General features: G+C 36.6%; 1 protein-coding gene across 3 annotated transcripts in view; it reads left to right on the top strand.

Annotated features, from left to right (window-relative positions):
- Positions 1–21,381, top strand: part of HMCN1 (hemicentin 1) — a 487,951-nt gene that overhangs the window by 98,483 nt on the left and 368,087 nt on the right. For all 3 annotated transcript variants that reach the window (XM_072648379.1, XM_072648380.1, XM_072648381.1), the window contains exon 2: positions 2,923–2,993. In XM_072648379.1, the coding sequence (XP_072504480.1) occupies positions 2,923–2,993 (71 nt within the window). The remainder of the gene's footprint in view (positions 1–2,922; positions 2,994–21,381) is intronic.

Below are 21,381 nucleotides of genomic sequence, written 5' to 3'. Positions count from 1 at the left end.
CTATATATCTTTCTCCAATAAGGTTATAAGTTCCTTAAAATTCATATGGGGTGCCTCATATAGTTTAGTATCTTCCAAGAATCCTAGAAAGGACACTGAGTGAATTCTTGCCAATTGACTGGTTATTCTATAGTAAATGGCTTCAGTGCACTTCCTGGTCTTTGTTTTATTTCTTTAACAGCTAGGACAGCAAACAGGTACTAAATAGATGCTTGCTGAATCTAGTATTTCTTACTATGTATATATAGTATGGTTACAGTTGTTGTAGCTCTTGATATAACTCAAAACCACTTTTTTTAGTGTAATCTTTTAATACATTTGGGGAGAAAGATCAGAATACAAGATAAAAGAGTCTTGCCAATGAATTAGCAACATTAACTTGAAAGAGAGTTCATTGAATAAGTTGTAAGAGACACATCAAAAAATGCCCATATGCAGTTTAGCGTGATCCACTTCTGCAACCAATGCTCTCTGCAATCCTGCTCCCAACAGGCAACCACAAAATATTCCCCTATCATCAAGGAAACACAGCAAGAATAAGAAAATTGTGAGTAACACAGATTCTGTTATTGCAAAGGAAAAAGGAAGTGAAGGAAGGGAAATAAATCGTGCCAAGTGAGCCAGGAAAAAAAAATACTTGATTATGACTTTCCCCCCATTATTTTCTCAAGTTCAATTCAACAATTCAGATTAAGAGAACAATGACTAGCATGTTGGGGTGGGGGGTGACTTTAATCCATTTGATAAATACCTAGGAAAATGGAGCTTAAGGTATTATATAGAAAAGAGGAAACCCTTTAACTCCATTTTCAATTGCTGTTTTTTTCCCAATTAAAAATTCATTTCACTTTGGAGATATACTATTTCTTTTATTTAAATGACCATTTAGAAAAAAAAATAGTCTTGATTTGTTTTGTAATACTGTCTATCCATTTGTGAAGAATTGTGTCTTGTTCATCTGCAGCAGTAGTTGAATATAAGTAAAATGGGAAACTTTGAATAGCAATCATGACAATAGGGGAAAACTTTAAACAACACTCATTTAAATCTTGATCCCCTGATTCTGTGTATTTTTCACTGATTGTTTTCCCATGCCTGAAATACTCTGTCCTCTCTAGCCTTCTGGCTTCCCTGACTTCCTTCAAGTCTTTAACTAAAATTCTACCTTGTGCAGGAATCCTTTCTTGATGATCCTTAATGTTAGATTTTTCCCTCTTTTGATTACCTTTAATTTTCCCAAGATATACACAGTTGTTTGCATGGTCTCTCTCTTCTTAAATTGTGAGCTCCTTGAGGGCAGAGGCTGGTTTTGCCTTTCATCGTATCTCCAGTTTATCCCAGTGTAGTCTATACTTAAAAAATACTTCTTGATTTGACTTAATTTAATTGCTTAAGTTGAATCTTTATTCTACTTAAACCAGCAGGCTGATAGGACCAGTAAAGTACATATCCCCAGAAGGGAAAGGAATGAAGTTCTGGAATCTCCATGTAGTTGAGGGATTTCCAGTTTTAACATACATTACCACGCTCAGACAATAACAGAGAATAAAGCTGAATCTGCAAGAAGAGTCTCTGTTGTAATTCTGGCCAAGTCCAAAACCTTCATGAACAAAGAGACAAAGTAGGGGGCAGGGCTGAGTAAAATAGCCCAAGACTGCATTAAAGTCACAGGTATTGATTGTCATTGGAAGAATTAGAATGAAAGTAAACAGTGGGAAGGATATATAGTGATTTTGCTGTTAGTTGTTCACTGTCTGGAATAAGGTTTATGACACCTGAGTTAACTCTTCATACTTGTATTTCTCAGAAATGCCAAAAGTATGTTGCCGTAGGCATGTAATTGTTTCTGGTAGCCTATCCTGTTTTGTTAACAGGTACACTAGTGAGTCACAGATAATAATTATAGTAAAGGCTAAGCTTCTGTCCTTTGCTGCTCTGTTTATCTCACTCCTCTCCATTGTAGTGGAGGGCCAGTCTTTTGTGTATAGAATGCCCTTGCAGGCCCAAACTGCCATTCTTTTCCTATTTCCATTTCAGTTGCCTCAGTATTATTTTTGGATGTTCCTGAATCATACAACAATATAGGAAGCAGGTTGATATTATTCTGACCAATTTATGTTTTAGGTGGCAATTGACTGATATATGAGTCTTCCTGTTATATATTAATTTGAATAACATAATCATTGTTGTGTAGTTGTTTGGTTGTTTTTCAATTGTGTGTGACTCTTTGTGACCCCCACTTGGGATTTTCTTGGCAAAGGTATTAGAAGGGGTTGTCATTTCCTCCTCCAGCACATTTTACAGATGAGGAAACTGAGGCAAACATGGCTAAGTAACTCGTCCCGGATCACATGTCTAGTAAGTGTTTGAGACAGGATTTGAACACATGAAGATGAATCTCCCTGACTTCAGATCCAGTTTTCTATCCATTGTACCACCTAGCTGCCATAACATAACATAACAACACAACACGATGCAGCATAACATAACGTAACATAGCATAGCATAACATAAACATAACATAACATAGACTATATTCTTAAAAGAATATAGTGCCTCCATTTATCATGTATTAGGGAAATGCCTTTTATACCACTTATTACTTTGGCTGCATACAGAATGCAAATTGTTCCGTTGCTTTCCAGTCTTTTTCAACACTCTGTGTCCATCTTGCAAGGTATTTAATACCCTAATATGTTAAAGCAAGTGGAGAGAAGCATCTTATAATTTCATTTCTGAGGGAAATTATATTGGTCTTAAAATATACATTTATAAACTACTGCTTGTCTTTGATGTTTTTCTTAATATATTTTATGAGTCAGTAATTTGAGTAGTAAATAGATTGAAGGCATAGAATTAATATGTCTTTGGATGTTCTCTACAAGTTTCTTATTAACTTATTTTGTATTCTTTTTTCCTTAGAAATTGGGCCAGTAACAATCACCACAGATCCCAAGAAATTTCAGTATGAACTCAGAGAACTCTATGTTCAGGTGAGCTGTTGACTTTCTCCCCACACTGCTCTTCCTCTTTTGTAATAAAATATTGTGAGCTTTTGTTTCCATGTGTTTTGCATCATTAATTTTTTTGAGGGGGTGGGGTTGTGTATTATTGAGCTAGTTTTGTTTTTCTGTGTTTAAAGTTGCCTGCATTGACCATTTCTAATAAAAATGACAATTATTAATTCAGGTATTAGAAGAGATGAGTAGGTGTAGCCAATATCATCTCCTATTGCCATTCCAAGAATGTATAAATAGATAACTTTGATAAATATCAACATCATCAATAAGCATTTTAAAGAAATTAATACTATTCTGCGCCAGGCTCTGTGCTAATTGGTAGGTATAGAAAGACAAGCAGAAAAAAAAACAGACCTTGGCCTCAAGAAATATATGTAATCAGAGAAAGCAACATATAAATGGAAGCTGAAAAATGTGGGGGAAGGTACCTGGTACAAATGTCACGGTAGAGAAAGTTGAAAGAGTTTGGAGTATATCTGAGAGAGAAATGAAGAGATAGCTGACCTGGGCCCCTCCTTAAAATGAAGGTTCTATAAAATGCATGGGGAACTTGTGGCCTCTAGGTCCTCAAGTGCAGCCTTTTGACCAAATCCAAACTTCACAGAACAAATCTAGTCAAAGGGCCATACTTGAGGACCCAGAGGGCCATATGTGGCCTCGAGGTCTAAAGGTCCCCAGTCTTGTTATCTCCAGTGGGGTTTACAATAATAGAATGAGGTGAATATAAACATTATGTTCTCCATTTTACAAATGAAGAAACTGAGGTTTAAGCAAATTAAGTGACTTGCCCACGGTCACACAGCCAGTAAGTGTCAGAAGCAGGCTAAGTCTTTCTGATTGCATGCTTACTCAACACTACCAAATGTTTCCTATATCTCTTGGAGATATGGTAAAACCACTTCCATCAACTCCTTTATTTGTCTCTTCTTTGAGAATCCAGTAACTATTTCCTTATTGTAAGTTAGTTGACTGTAACTTCCTTATGTCTCCTTGAAGAAATGCCAACGTTGATATATCTCTAATAATAGATCAGATCATCTCATTGGACAAAGATCTCACACTTAAGGTACTAGTGGTTAAATATTTGTAGTCCATCTAAAGACCAGTGATTCTTAGCACAACTTGAATGCTTAGCACACATTACCTATTGGACTTCACTAGTGAAACGGGTTTACAGTGAACTGAGAACTTTTAATATTTTTATTTGTTTCATGAGTTGCCCTGCCCAAAGAATGCATTATCTATTGGCTAACCTACCAGTTACGATACTTTTCAAACACCGATAGAATTAACCCTAGATAACAGGAAGATGCTGCCTGTTATTTTTATTTTCCTGGAATAGCCTTTGAAAATCCTGGTTCATAGCATGTTAAGATGCCATAATAGATCTATTTGTGGAAATGATGCTTTCTCTGAAAAGAAACATAAATGCTTTTGTAATTGATTTTCTACAATAAATCACTTTTAGATGGTAATTCAAGCAGTTGGCAAGCATTTCTTAAGCTCTTCCTCTGTGCCAGGCACCAAGCTAAGTGCTGGGGATACAAAGAAATGAGAGGAGAAATATCCTTGTTCTGCAGGAGTGTGGACTTTAATGAGTGAGGCAACAATGAAAGTAAGTAGGCTTATACAGTAGATGAAGTTAATTTGAAAGGGGAAGACATTAGCATCTGGAAAGACACCTTACAGAAGGTGAGATTGGAGCTGAACCTTGAAAGAAGCCAAGAAGCAAAGAGGCTGATGTAAGGAGCCAAGGCATTCCAGACATAGGGGACAGTCAATGCCAAGTCACAGAGATAGCAGATAAAATACCATTTTCAAAGAACTGAATGTAAAGTGCTGTAACTGGATCCCAGAGTGGGTGGAGGGAAATAAGATGAAAGAAGACTGGAAAGGTAGGAAGAAAGGTTCTAAATGCCAAAGAGGTATTTATATTTGATATTGGTGATAATAGTCTCCGGCACTCACTGTTGGGGTGGAGTGGCATGGTCAGACCTACCCTTTTGAAAGATTACTTTGAGGGCTGAGTAGAGAATATAGTGGAATAGGAGGAGACATTTGAGGGAGGGAGACTGGTTAGAAGACAATTTCAGTTGTCTAGGTGAAAGATGATTGTGACTGAATGAATGGAGAGGAGGGGATGTGTATGAGGGATGTTGTGAAGGTAGAAATGAAAAAATTCAGCAAGAGATTGGATATGTGGGGTGAGCAAAACTTAGGAATTCAGGATGACACCAATGTTTCAGGCTTGGGTGAGTGGGAGAATAGTAGTACTCTTGGAAGTAATGGGAAAGCAAATGAGTTCAGTATCAGGAATATTGAGTTTAAAATGTCTAAAGGGCATCCAATTTGACGTATCCAAGAGGCAGTTGGAAATGGGTAATTGTAGCTCTACTAAGAGATTAGAGAATCATAGAGGGAATCATAGAAAAGATAATTAATTTTATGGGAGCTGATGAGACCATCCAGTGAGATTACATTCTTGTTTATCCTTCATTCTTGAAGACGACCAAAGGTGGTATCTTGCTTTCAAGGGAATTGATTTGAGTGAGGCAGAATTGTGCAGTCATCAGCCTCCCTCTTTCCTCCCAAATCATCCGAGTCCCATGGAAAGACATAGTCAGGATAACTAGAGATGACTCCAGATTCAGTGGAAGACCTTGGTACTTTTAAACTAAGGTTTTTTCCGGATCTCAGTTTGTCTGAAGCAACACCTATTCAATAATTAAAGACTAGGTAAGAATGGAGGCAAAGATGGCCAAGTGAGATTGCATAGATCAAAAAGAGAAAAGGACCTAGGACAGTGCTCTGGAGGACACCCACAACTGGAGAGCATGACATGGATGGAGACAGAGAAGTGGTTAGACAAGCAGGAGAACTAAGAGGAGTGAGTGATGTCACAAAAACAGAGGAGATGGTATTAATAGCCACCCAATGCCTATATAGAAAATATAAAGTCCCAGACCCACTAGAGTTCTTTACCATTTTCTCCTCCAGTTCATTTTACAGATGAGAAAACTGAGGTAAACATGGTTAAGTGACTTTCCCAGGGTCATACAGCTATTAAGTGTCTGAAGTAGAATTTAACTCAGGTCTTCCTGATTTCAGGCCTGGCCCTCTACTGTACCACCTAGTTACAGGTTATACATTTGATTTCCAAAAAAAAAGCACTCAACTCAGTAGAGCAAAATACCCTTCAAGATTCTCCCAAAATATATCTTCCATATATATATATATATATAAATCATACATGTTTCTTTAATAGGTGTGACCACTGAGGTATTTAGATATTTTTCAATATCTAATGAGGCATAAGGAAGGGAAGTAAATATATATATATTTATTATAAATATATATATTTATTTTATATATATATAATGTCTTGGGTGTGGAAAAAAGAGGAATTATATGAAGAGTTTGGGAAACAAGTCACAAACCAGGCATCGAGTCCTTCTTTGTATTACAGAAGGACTTGAATTATCTGCGTATTTTCTAGAAGTATCTAAGTCTATAGAAGCAGAATAGCTAATACATTCATGATGTGTCTTTAAAATAATTTTATTTTTCAGAGGTATAGCAAGTGATGAGGGGATCTCGTATTCTTTACCAGAGTTTGATGAATAAGAAATAACAAGATGGCTACTGCTGTCTTTGAGGCTTCACGTGGACACAAATGATACTGTCAGAGGGAACCTGGAAAGCTTTGCTAAAAATTAGGAAACCTTGGATAAAAACCTGAAAAGCATTGCTGCACATTGAAGAGAAGTATTTCGGAAGAAAGAAGCAAATTTGGGAAGTAAATTTGTGAAGGTTAAGAAATTGATGTGTGAGAATGAAACTTGGATTTCTGGACCATAGCTTAAAATAATGATAGGCTTTGGCCAAGAAGAGTATATCTAACTGTTGAGGTCTGAAGGGTGCTGGGTACCCCAAATTACCAACATGCAGGAGTCCTGCTCGAATGCTTTGGACACAAGCCTTCTTGAAGCCAAAGAAAAAGTTTATTAAAGATTCACCATACTGGGTTGACTCTTAAGGAGCCTAAGCATTTGTTAATGCTTGTGTTAACACTGGGACCAGATAGAATCTCAGCTAGACAGAGTCTGAGCTGGATTGAATGAGCACTTTGATGGAGGCAAGATGGAGCTTAAATACAGAAAAGACTATAGGAGGGATCTGGGGGTGGTCTGGTAGTCTAGGGTGATGGGAGGAGGGGTTTAGGGAGGGTCTTGAGGAGAAGTCCAGGGAGGACCTCAATGGGACTGGGGTGGCTGGTCAAGGGTTGGAAACAGCTTGAGGCAATCAGGAGATATCAGACAATGGAGAGTTTGTGTGGGAAGCAGGTGGGGCAATCCAGAGGTCTTCTTGGGAATGACCAGCACTCTGGGACGAATACAGATCAAATCTAGGAAGGATCTTGATGGGAGTGGTCAACATCCTTGTCAATGTGATTTTGATAGGATCAAGGGTGGAGAGTGCAGCAGAGACCTGGGCATAGAGATAGTGGAAAGCCAATGGGTCTCTGGAGACTGCCAGATCAAATGGGAAGATTAGATTTGAGTAAGAAAGGCCAGATTAAGTGGGAAGGTTCAAGGGGTGTTCAAGGAGGTTCCCAGAGTCTGAATCCCATCATAACCAGAGTTGGTGCATAGTATTTGCCTGGAGTTTTGGAAATCTAATTAAAAGAGTTTTGAAGTAAAAAGGAAGAAAAGGGAGAAAACTGCCCATGTATATTCCAATTTGAAATTGTGTAGAATAGCTAAAATAGAATTATTCATTCATATAACAAGCATTTATTAAGCACCTATTGTATGCCAAGTTCTGTGACAGGTACTAGAATACAATGAGAAAGAAAAGGATACTTACCCTTCGAAGAGCTTACATTTCTTTGGGGGCAAACGATATGAAGATAGATAAGTCAGTACAAAATATTATTATTTTTTTTTTATATTGGAGCTGTGATTTCCCTGGTATGTTAAATTTTCAACAAGGAAACTCCCCTTACTTTGAAAATTTCCTTAGGTATTGAGAGGTTAAATGATTTGCCTTAAGGTCATATAGTCAGTGTATGTTAGAGGCAGAATTTGAACCCAAATCTTCTTGACTCTAGGGCAAATATCACCCACACCACTGCCAAAGTAAATATAATTCACAGTGCCCTTATTCATGAAGCAGGACAGTTAGGTGGTACAGTAGACAGAGGGCCAGACCTGAAGTCAGGAAAACCTGAGTTCAAATTCTGCCTCAGACATTTAATAGCTGTGTGACCCTGGGAAAGTCACTTAACCATGTTTGCCTCAGTTTCCTTATCTGTAAAATGAAGTGGAGGAGAAAATGGTAAACCACTCTAGTATCTTTGCCGAGATAACCCCAAATAGGCTCATGAATGACTGAACAACAAATAAATGTTCGTGCAGCAAAGGAGACTTCTTCAAAACCATGTGTAGCTAGTACACTGAGTTGTTTGGCTCATCATTTTTTGAATGTGTGACAGAATGTTGTTCTCTTTTAATATTAAGTGACAATTTAAAAAAATTCTATGATACATAACCACAACAAAAGTAAGGAGGCATTTTATCTTAACATTTTCCTATCATTGCTCTGACTAATTTTTAAAGTCATTCCAAGAGAATATTCACACATGCCATAAACACTTATTAAGCTTCTGCTATTTGCCAGACACGGCTGATCCTGGCTTGCAGGTCTTAGTCACTTGCTTGGGAGCCCTTATAAATCTTGTAGAAAATCCTCAGAAAACTGTGATATGAGGAGAAATTATTCTATTTTTGTTGCCTCAAATTTGCAATAACTAGGAAACTGCTTCACAATTAAAAAAGTAAATTGTTTTGATGTCCTTTCTTATTTCTCCCTTAAGCATTTGTAATATCCCTCCCTCATATACAGTTCAATGCAATTCCACACATATTTCTGGAGCCCTAGACATTTAATCCTAAATGATTTTTGAAATTTTCTTATTTTTTGTTGCGAATCAAATGAACTATTCTCTAATGAGCATCCCAAAGGGTAGCTAGAATTATGACAGGATTTGTAATTGTAGAATAAATTATTTTACAATTTGTGGGGAAAATAAACATTGTGATTTTGTTGAAAAGATCACTAAACTTAAAAAGGAATCTAGCTTTTGTTTCCTTCTCTTCTCCCCCCACTTATCTGGAATATAGAAAAATCACTTTAAAAACAACTCAGTTTCTCTTGAGAATAAGAAGAGAAAACAAATTATTTCAAATGACATGCAAATATGTCGGAGCTGTGGGAATGAAAGCCTTATAAATATGCAGTGAAAAGCCTTGACTCAAGGCAAATTCTTTAAAAGATAAAGTTGAGTACTTATGTGTTTTTGTAGCAATTTAAGTAATACTTTCAACCTTCCATCTTTTGCAATTAACAAGGATCAAATATTTTAAAAGCCCATAAATGAAGAAAAATTCTAAGAAACTACCCAGATAGCTAAGATTTACAATTTTTATTTTTCAGTGTATGGCAGATTCCAGAAACTAAAAAAAAAAAAATCTTATTAAATACTTCTCCTTTGGGAAGTCCCTTAAGGGAACCAACTTGGAAAAAAGAAACCGACCACCAAGAATTAAATCCAAAAAGTAGACAGAATCATCACATAGCAACAGGATAGATTTATGGTGAAGATGGGGATGCTGTCCAATTATTCTCATTCCTTAATGAGAACGGAAGAATAAATAAGCTTAGGTTCTGGCAGACTAAAGATTGGGAGTAGGGAGAGGGAGAAATGAATGTTAAACTGTAATTATCAGAACAGTTGGATGACAGAGTATTCTGCAGAGGGAAGTTAGGAAAATGCTATAAATTACATGCATAAGGGTGTTCTGGACACCTACCTCTGTGGTGAAAATTAGGAGAACCTAATGAAGCTGGGCTTTTAACTTATTTATGTTTGTAGCAAAATAAGTTGCCATGGTAAACCCTTTGGCCTCTATTTATGAACTCTGCTGTGCCAAGAGAATCTCTTCTTTTAGCTTGATTCTTAGATGTTGCCTCCAAACTGATTTGTTATCTTAAAGAAAATAGCTAAGAAGAGGTAGAAAAGGAAGAATTTTAACCAAAGCAAGGAAAAAGAAAGGAAATAAAAGTCAGGATGCTGTAGTATTTCCCCCATGAGAAGATTGCGAGCTCCTTGAGTGCTGGGATTGTTTTTTACCTTCCTTTGGTATCCCCAACATCTAGCACTTTGCACAGTTCCTGGCACATAGGAATGAATAAGTAGGTGCCTAATAAATGTAGGTTGATGGACAATAGTGTTGTTTCTTACATATTAGGTCTTACTGTACTTATTAATAGTGGTGGAGGGCCAGAGTGTCAGGCCTGGAATCAGGAAGCCATGAGTTCAAATTTGACCTCAAACTCTTAAGCTTTATGACCCTGGACAAGTCACTTTGCTGTTTGCCTCAGTTTATTCACCTGTAAAATGAGCTGGAGAAGGAAATGGCAAACTGCTCCGATATTTTTGCCAAGAAAATCCCAAATGGGGTCACAAAGAGTTTGATATGAATGAAAAACAACTGAAGCTGAAAACTGTTCTTTTTAAGCATTCTGCATTCCTTTGGGAGTGGTGGTGATACATATTTTGCCATAGGGAAGGGAGAGTGACATTGAATGTAACCTTAATGTTCACTAGACAGGGAGGGGGAAAGCAATATAATCAATTTAAAATTGAGTCTACATTTATTTAGAATTGGTTTCTTAGAATGCAAATTTAGAGCTGGGAGAAATAGATGCTTGAAGTCTCCTGGCCCAATTATTCCTTGTACAGAAGAGAAAACTGTGACCTGGTATAAGGGTAGTACCTACCACGGGATGACACAGCCATCAAGGGTCAGAGTCAGAATGTGAAAGCACCTCAGTGACTTCCAATCCAGACCTTTTTCCATTGTACCCAAGCTTCATCCAGGCTTCACAAATGAATCTGGAATTTTAAAACAAGTTCAGCAACTTTGTCTGTAAATTCCCCCTGAACCTGTGCCTTTTGCCACCCTCAACCCAGTGAGATCGGAGTCATACTAGAAGCATGAGAAACTGTGGCCCAGCAATGCAGTTAGTCATCTGCACCTTCAGTTCTTTCCAGAGTGGTTAACAACTGGTCGCTAGGACTCCAGACTGTGAGTGTTGCTGTCGGACAATAGACTAATATTTTCCTTACCACTAGAGTGATAGCTACAAAAAATGGCTTTTCCTTCATATCTTGGTGAAGCCTCCCCAGGGAGCTGTGCTTGGCCCTGTGTTATTTAACATTTGTCGCCATAACATTCTTATCAAATTACTATACTTACATACTTTTCCTTTGAGGTTTTTACTCTAAAATAGTAGAATAAGGAATCATGAGAGGATTTGAGTACTAGTCTGCCATCACTCGTAGCAAGTTTCATTAATCTTTTAGATGCCTTCTTCCCTCACCCTTTCTCATTTACTAAACTTTAAATTGATCATCCATTAATGACAGAGTAAATTTAACCTAAATCTAATATTTTCCATTTCATCACCGATGCCTTGCTACATAGAATGAAAAACTTCAGTGAGACTTCAAGTATGTTTGTAAGGGATCCAGGGAGAAGGTTATTGTCAAGTGAATGAAAGATGTTTATGTGCATTTTCAATTTCTTTTCCATTTAAGTTTTAGGTTTGGATCTCAAACTCCTTTATTCCAGCAAAGAACCATATTTAGCTTCATGATTGAGTTTCTTCATAGGGTTGGAGGGAGACCTACAGCCATATACTCTCAGGATGGGAAGTCAGGAAGAGACAGAGATGTGTAATGAGTGTACTGATTTAAAACTGTGTGGGACTCCTGGAGCAAGTTCTGATTTTTTCATCCCCTCCTGTTGCCCAGAGGCAAACAACTGGTTCTCTACCCTTCTAACTTTCACCCTTTGCCTTGGACAAAGATCTCCCACCAATGAGATTGCTGTTCTTAGGCAGAAGGGAGAGGAATTTCTTTACGTCTTTCTCAAAATGTGGGTTAATTTTGAAGGGGAATGGTATTGAAATAGATGACTAAAATCGAATATCATAGTTTCTTAGAGTAATTGTCACAGTATTCTGAGTAGCCCTTTGGGTTGCAGCACCTCAAGTTCCATGCTCTAAATGGTCTTTATCCAAATGAAGGATTATTCCTTTCTAAATGATGAGTACTGAGTTGGATCCAGTAGAGTTTTAATTGATCAAAGGTTGTTCCATTTTCTTTAGAGATGCCAGAATGGTATATAGGTCTCTTGGAACAGAATTTAGACCTAGTTTCCAATTCTATTAGAACCACCCACCTGGGGATTCCTGTTCTGTCTAAATCTGTGAAGTTTTTCATTTTGTACAAACCACATGAAATGTAAACTTTCAACTTAAAAAAGGTTGCTAAGAAAAGCCTTGTAATTCCACTCTGCAAATTAGTTCCAGCCTACTCCCAAGCACATTCCACCTAATTTTATGATTCCAAAGTCTCAGAGGTGACTCTATCACCACTCTTAAGTTCCTTTAGTTAGATTGTATAAATTGAAGTGTTTTTTGGTGGCACTCATTCTTCTGTGTTGGACTGGGAGTTTTTAATTATTCATAGTAATGAAGGCTAGCACTGCAGAGTGAAAAGCCATAGATCATTTTAAAGCATCAATTTATTCCTATTTTATTGTTCTTGCACACCAGACCTTGAAGACAGTTCTTTAAGAAATAGCCCTCTTGACTCATTTGGGTCTTAGCGTGCTCTGCTCTCCTGAACTCATACTTGTGGTGCTAATACATAGAAATGTCCACAGTGCATGTTTGCAGAAATGAGGAGAAAAAAAGGAACTTGGATAATACACATTTTAAGAAATAATGAAGTTGACTGTTTTTCATCTTAATTTTTTTTCTTGGCAGGCTCCCATTATTTTATCCCTGGTTATGCTCTCCCATTTTCCTTAATCAGTATAGAAGATCACCTGCTGCACATTTCAGAAATATGTAGATTTTCTGAGTCCCAGGCTTGACTCATAACTGAGCCAGGATGCCATTTGTTTGTGAAATATCCCAGTAGTATTTATAAATCTTCCCAGGCCTTAAATCACTTGTGTTACTCTTTGAATATCTAGACAAGACACACATGATCTTATCTGTATAATTGCTTACAATGTTTAATAAAAAACTATATGAAGTTATTTTCATTCTGTGTAGTTTGGAATCCAAACTACTAAGTTAGTCATAGGGATAAAAGTTCAATTGAAGTCCAATATCTATTCCGGAATCTCATCAAAGGAGCCATAGAGGCCTTCTTTGATTGTATTCCCTCTCACTAAAAATCATGAAACATCTGAGGGGAGAGCCCATTTAGCATATAGAAAGGTGAGAGTGCCTTCCAGAATACTTTTCTGAATATTTGTTGGCTTCCATTCCAAGGATCAGCCTCTGTTTCCTCTCCCCTCTGGCCCTAGTCCTATGTTGTAAAACCTGGAAAGAAATACCACACTTCCCTCCATCCACTTTACTTCCTCCAGGCAAAGTGATTCTGCTAGAATGGTGGTGGTGGAAAGAATACTGGACTTAAGAGACTATGATTTGAGTTTCACCCTTACCTTTAACTTACATTTAAAATCTCTGATGTTTTTGCATCATTTAAAGGGGGAAATAATTTTCTACTATCTATCCTATAGGATTAGTTAGAGGAACAAATGGGATCTTATATGGAAAATTGTAACTGGGAGGTGTTATGTAAATGTGAATTATAGTTATTAATCCAATCCATTATATGATAAAAACTAAAGAACTCTAAAAGGTCAGAGTGAAGTCGTGAAGAAAGTAAAAAAAAAAAATTGGAGGAGATCAGTGGGCAAATGCAAATAAGGTAGATAGATAATTCTAATTAGATAGTAGGATTTCATCTCTAAAGTCAATTATGAACTATTTTTCTATTAAAGATATCTGAGCAAATAGTAACATTTTTCTCCCTATTTGTGTGATCCTGGGCAAGTCATTTAACCCCTGCCTAAAACTGGAGAAGGAAATGACAAACCACTCCAGTATCTTTGCCAAGAAAACCCCATGGTCTACTAGGCTGCAAAGAGTCAGACATTACTGAACATTGGAACAGCAACATACCTAGAAGAAGCTAAGCTGAAAATGATATTAGTCGAGGAGAAAACAGGCATAGCAGTGAGACAATTTGCCACAACAGCTAGACAAGAATCAACTGAACTACAACAAAATTTAAGGACTGAAGATCTTGTTTTGAGCAAGGATAGAGGACAAGGTGAAATTGTCATGACCTGCATAGGGTAGATGGTGTTTGAATTTCTACCAAAGTTTAGTAGTAGTATTAATAATTGTCATTCATGGTATTTTAGAGAACTTTGAAAAAATTGTTTCATTTATAACACCTATATATGCAAGCAAAAAATGCAAGTTACTGACAATCCCAGAGGAGAAGGTAAGTTAATGAGAGAATCACCTTTGTTCTATAGGTTATCCAGAAGAACCAAATATTATTCATGTAACACTCTGTTATACTAATTAGCTTACTTAAGCCTAGAGGCAATATAGTGCTCCCTAAAGTCCCATGGTTCCTTCCTCTTCAACTTTAGGAAGTTTATTTTAGATAAAATGTTATGAGTTCAATCATAATCACTCCAAGTCCCCAGTAAGGGAAATTCCTAACATTTAGGCAGAGCCTGGGCTCTCTGCCTAACTTCACATTTATATCTATTTCCAGTTAACCCTTTGGTCTCTTTGTGATTGAGGCAAAATTCAGCTTCCTGGAAATATTTGCATGATGGAATAGCAGATTACATTATAATGCCTGTAGATAGACAGGCACTTGGGGAGAGAGCTGATCATTTTTCAGGACTTTCAGCTAGGATTTTCTACTCTAAGATGCTGATAGAACCTATGACCCTTCTCTCTTTTTTGCTACAGCTCAATCCTTCCTTTGCTACACAGTCCTGTAGGGTACTGTAAGGCCACATTTTTTTAATATTATTTAGGTGACTAGAGCCTCAGAATTTCTGTCTGCTCCTGAGATAGTGCTTTCCTGTTATGCAGATTCTTTAGGGCATAACAAAAGCTCACAAATAATGGCTTTGCCCTGTTCAAAGAGATGTACGACCCTGTTTACCCTTAGTTTCCAGTGATTCAGTTAATAAATATTCTTATCTAATAAAAGTAATAAATGTTAAGTTGATGAAATAATAAGCAGAAACTAGTGACATAGTATACCTCAGTTGGATGCTAAGGCAGTGGTTCAAGGAGCAGGGTGGTACACAGGAAGAATTTTCTTTTTTATTTCATTTTCCTTGCCATCTAGGTGCTAAGGTCTGTTGTTTCTACACTTTTGAGGGATTGCTTCAAGTACTATCAGTACCCTCTAAATTTGAAACCTTGGTACAAAACTGTAGTTATTCCCTCCTAATTATAGTTTTGTCATTTTAATTTGTCCCTGTCCTCCTTTCCCTCATTAGCGGACATAATTGAGTTAACTCTACTTTTGCTCGATGTTTCTGCTTTCCTCATTAATGAACTAATACAATTTGTGATAAAGGAAGAGAAATAATTTTGAAAGTTTTTTTTTTAATATTTTGGAAATATAAATATTACATGGAATAAATATTTGGAAAAATAAATATTTGGCTTACGTCAAAATTATAATATGGAATCATAAGGTCTAGAACACAGGCTCTCAGGAACAAGTTTTTCTGTGAAAAATTTAACAATTTTGTGAAGGGGAAGCACTGAAAAGTCTTAAACTCTCCTCTTTTTTTCTACTACAACTGCTAGTTTTAAAGAAGTTCCATTTCCAATATGAAAAGATGTTTAAATGTCTATTCACATCTTTCATATATTATACATTGTACTTTTGAATACATTTTCTCATAAGAGAAGAATGCCTATGTATTCCTAGAAGCTAAACACTGTAGAACAAGTTACATCATAGAAAGAAGAATTACTATTGAGATGCCCAGTCATTCCCTGGGAAAAAAGTCCAAGACATGCAAGGCCGTCAGTATATCCAGTGTCTACAAGTAGTTGTGCACATATCCACAAGGCCTGGGTAACAAGCAAGATGAACGAGCATTCCTGACAAAAGGAGTCAACTCTGATATTATGAGCATCATTGAGACTTAGTAAAAGTGAGCATAGGACTGGAACATGGCTGCAGAACAATGTAGTTTGCTTAATAGAAATAGAATTGATTTTTCAAAAGGTAATGAAGAAGCATTATTTATTGGAAACATATGTTCTTATGAGGAAATATGGGAACTCAAGAAAGAAAACATGGTGAAAAGCATTTGGATGAAATGGGAATTTATGAGTTCATCAAGGTACATTCTAGGCCATCTAGAAAGAAGGCATTTGATGATGAATTTGAGAAAAAGATCACCAATGAAGTCTGCTATTGTAATGGAGACTTTAAGTCTATGGGCATATGTGGGGGGCCTCTCTCTGCCCAAAACAAAATAACTGAAATTTATAACTTCTCTCAATGATAATTTCAGCATTTAAATGGTAAAGGATGAGGTGGGGGAAATTGTTAGAACACACTTGTTTCTCACCGGAAAAGAAGAACTGGTTGCTAAAGTAAAATTACAGGAATTTTAGGGTCCAATGATCACTCTATCATAAAGTTTGATCTAGCAGAGCAAAGCCAGATGTAGCCTTATGTGCGTCTTAGTTTGGGGGATAGAAAATTTAAAAAGATTCAGAGAAAATAAAGGCAAGTACCAATGACTTAATTTTGTGCTGGGGAAGTTGTCTCAGAGAAGATGGGAAATTCAAGAATTAGCAGTAACCAACTGAGGTGAATAAAAAACATGTATATGTAGAAGCAAAGATGCCTCAAATGAGTGGTAAATCAGGAGAATACTTTACATATAATATATCTAGGTTTCAGCAATATATTCAACAAAGCCTTGTGGACAATATGGAGCTATTAGGGCAAAGTGGCATGGTAGATACCCCTTTGATCAGATCAGAAGTTCAAACTCCAGACAGTAATGCAGAAAGAAAAGACTTCACACAGTCATCATTCATACTGTGCTTTCATTAAATGTTTTGGGAAATTATGCACATAAGTTCATGTATGTCTTGCCTTGTATGTTTTTAAAGACCAACACAAATGATTTAAGGACTAGAAGGATTTATTATTGAAATTTCACAAATTGTGTTCTATTTGTTTTTCATATTTGAAGAGTTTGAAGTTTAAAGAATAAATTGGAGGAAATTAAAGCTTATTAAATTGGGGTACAAGTTAGTGGGGTACATGCATGCTTAGATGTTTTAGCACAGTTGGACTTTTGATCCTACTGGTTCTACACATGCATTCCTATTAAATATATTTTCACCTTAATCATGTTGCATAGAAGAATTGAAATCAATGGGAGAAATCATAAAACAAACCAAAATGTAATACAGAAGAAAATGATCTGCTATATTCTGCAATCGAATTCCATAGTTGTTTCTCTGGATGTGGAAGGCATTTTGCCTTAAGACACCATTGGAAATTTTTTAAGTCCTTGCATTGAAATGAAGTACTAAGTCTACCAGAAAAAATCCTCACACACTGTGTTTGTTACCGTGTATAAACTTCTCCTGGTTCTGCTCCTTTTACTCAGCATCAGTTCCTCTATGTCTTTCTGGGTTTCTGTTCGTCATTTCTTACAGCACAAAAGTATTCCATTATATTCATATACCACAATTTATTCAGCCATTCCCCAGTTGATGGGCATCCCCTTGATTTTCAGTTTTTGGCCACCACAAAGAGTGTTGCTATAAATATTTTTGTACATGTGGGACCCTTTCCCATTTTTATGATCTCTTGGGGATACAGTCCTAGAAGTAGTATTGCTGAGTCAAAGGATATGTAGCCCTTTGGACATAGTTCCAAATTGCTCTCCAGAATGGTTGGATCAGCTCACAGCTCCACCAACAATGAATTAGTGTCCCAACTCACCCACATCTTCTCCAACATTTATCATCATCTTGTTTTGTCATCTTAGCTAATCTGATGGGTGTGATGTGGTATCTCAGAGTTGTTTTGATTTGCATCTCTCTAATCAGTAGTGATTTGGAGCATTTTTTCATATGACTATAGATAGCTTTGATTTCTTCCTCTGCAAACTGTCTGTTCATATCCTTTGACCATTATCAACTGGGGATTGGCTAAACATTCTAAGAAACAAATCAAGAACTATTTTCCATCTGAGATATATGTGCATGTATGTGTCTGTGTATAAATATGTATTTATGCACATGTGTATATGTGTGTTTGAATATAAATTACTGAAATCAGATCCTTCTTTATTGTGAAAGAGGGAAATAATTAGAGATTAGGAGAACACAGGATACCTAAAAGGAGGAAACAGGTGGGGAAGGTGCTTTTGAAGGCAGACTTTCCCAATCTCATAAATAATGTTCAAATGGAAACTATTAGAAGAGCTATTTTGGGCTATACAATAAATGATCTTGCTTTTATAAATTCAATTTTTATGAAAAAAATATTTTTAAAATATAAGATAGAATCTACTTTGTTATAAAAGTATTGCTTTCCCGAGGATTCATTATATATCATTATTATATTAACATTCAAAAACTTATAATTTTTTTAAAGATAAGGTAAAATTTACATATTATATTTTGAGAATAGAGAAGGCTACCTATCCATCAGTCTTAAAGTGGGGTTGGCTTCTGCTGAGATCTCCTAGAGATCAGATACTTTGTTCTATAAGGAAAAGTCTTAGAATGAATAAGATTAGAGCTATTACAGGTAGTGCTAGGGATTTGAGGTTCAAGCTGTTATTTGAAGCTACAGACATCATCTTCTAAAAGCTTATATGCGTATCAGTCTGCAGTAGGAGTCATGCATAATGAAATGCCTTGTATGTAACATCTTTCATTGTTTTGATTATGGAGATTTCTGGTTTTAGAGACTCTAAAAGATTCTTATTGTATCCGTAGTACCTCCATGTAATGCTTTTTGTGAGTGATGAAGTCCAGTATGTGTCACTGATTCATTAGAACTCTGTAAGAGTTTTGATTTATTTCATGCTGCTTAGATGTACATTTCAACTTGGAGCAATGGTTTCCATGTGTACATTCTACTTCCCTGGTTGTGGAGCTCCACATGTGCATTTCAAGAGGAAGAATAACTGAGAGTCATCACCTTTCAGTTGACTTTAGTTATATTGAACTTAGTCACATAGATCATGAATTAACAATAAATAAACATGTATAAGTATATATGTGTATATGTATGTATAGAATGTGCAGCCAAAGCAAATGCCAGGTCATGACACTGGGATAGGCAAAATTAGAACTGAGGTTCGTTAGGAAGTACAGTTGGGCAAGCCAGTTTCAATGCAAGGGTACATACTGTGGTTATTAAAATAATTGCATCATGTAAAAACTTGATCCTCACAGTGAGCTACATAGAGAGTTCAACTGACTCAAATGCAAGTTCCCTCTTTAAAACAGATGGAAAATAGGGAGAAAAGAATTTAAACATTTATGAGATAATAGAAGAGGAAAATGTGTGAGATGGCTTGCTTTTTAAAGTGTAGTTTCTAGTCTCCTGGTCTTCTTTTTGACAAGCTTTTTTCCGCTAAGATTTTGACAGAGCCCATCACTTCACTTCATGCTCTCTTAGGCTCTCATAGTTTCAGTTAAATTCTCCTTCCCCTGATACAGCATCCTATCCTTAGAAACTGTAGCATCAAAAATAAAGTTTTGTTGATGCCTTGTGTTTTTATGCCACAATCAAATCTGGGTTTATCTCAAACCCTGCACTGAACCTTCCCTTATAACAAAGAAAAATACTTCAACAAAGCTGAACGGTCAAGTGACAACGATGTGCCATTCTGCATCTGTAAAGTGCCGCTCCAATACAAGAGCATTTTATCACCTGGCTCTGGGATGAAGTTTGGTCATCACAAATTATACATGTTAATCTATGACCTCTTATTTTTTGCCTGACAGGATATCAGTTTAATGTTGCTGGTGTTTTAAGGGATTAATCTTTAAAACATAATTATCAAAATAACTGAGGTTGCAGGGATATTTTCCCCCTTCCATTTGAGGAACAACATTTATGATCAAGTGTGTCTGTCTTTTCAGTACTACATAAGTATTTTTAGTTAGTCTAAAGTACCTTTAGCACTTTGAAAATATTACTGTCAGCAAACTATGACAGGTAAAATAGATATGGAAATATAGACCATGATGGGGGGTCTTCTTTTTGTTCCATGTCCAGACTCAAATAAAATCTTAGACTGAAAAACAACTTGATCCTTTGGGCATATTTTATCATATCATGTTTCTCTTGGAAATGCCTAACTGTCTTCACATTTTACTTTTAGTTATTTCTCCTACAGCGGTTCCCTTTGAGTAGCTGATGATAGTTCATATTCCAGGTTAAATATCAGTCCTGATCCTTCCTCCCCTGGCCATCACTAGCTAGCCTTGTTTATCCAAAGGGTGGGGAAGCTTTTTTTTCCTGTGCTTAGTTGCAGGCTAACAGTAATGCCTGTCATAATAGGTCATATTTATTTAGTACTGTGATAATTTATAAAACGTTCTCCTCCTAGAGTCCTATGACTCAGGTAGTGAGGCAGCCATTAGAGCATGATGGCTACAGCACAAGACCTGAATTTAAATTCTGCATCAGACGCTTATTGGCTGTGTGACTCTGGGCTAAGTCCCAGTTTCTGAATCTATAAATTAAGGATTATAATAACGCCTACCTCAGAAGGTTATGATGAGGATCAAATGGCATAATAAGGTAAGATGCTTTGAGCACTTTGGTTTGTATAATAACTTGCTTCTTTCCCACTTAATGCCTAAAGGCTAAACTACCTTTCTGGAAGTCATGGGGACTGATGGCAGCTGGGAATTCATTTTCTCCTCTGATCACAATCAAGAGAATTTGGAAGGGGCACAGGTTGTTTTCTTCCCTTCTAATTTCCTTGAGATAGTAGATTGCTAATGAGCCTCTGAATTTGAAGGAAATATTTCTTAAACATGTAGGTAGAATTCTGATTTGATCATCATACTTTCTATTATGTTATACCCCTTTATCTCCTTGTAAAAAGTGATTTTCCCCTTAAATTTATTAATGTATTTGTTTTCAGTTTTCAACAATCACTTCCATAAGTTCCAAATTTTCTGCCCCTCCCTCTCCCTCCCTGCCCAAGGTGGCATACAATTTTATATGGGTTCTACACATGCATTCCTATTAAACACATTTTCACATTAGTCATGTTCCACAGAAGAATTAAAATGAATGGGAAAAACCATGAGAAAAACAAAACATAACAAAGGAGAAAATAGCCTGCTTCATTCTGTGTTCTGACTTCATAGTTCT

This window comes from Notamacropus eugenii, chromosome 2, assembly GCF_028372415.1.
Source record: "Notamacropus eugenii isolate mMacEug1 chromosome 2, mMacEug1.pri_v2, whole genome shotgun sequence".
Lineage (NCBI taxonomy): Eukaryota > Metazoa > Chordata > Mammalia > Diprotodontia > Macropodidae > Notamacropus > Notamacropus eugenii.
Note: the sequence above shows the minus strand (reverse complement) of the source record. Positions and strands in the feature narration are given on the sequence as shown.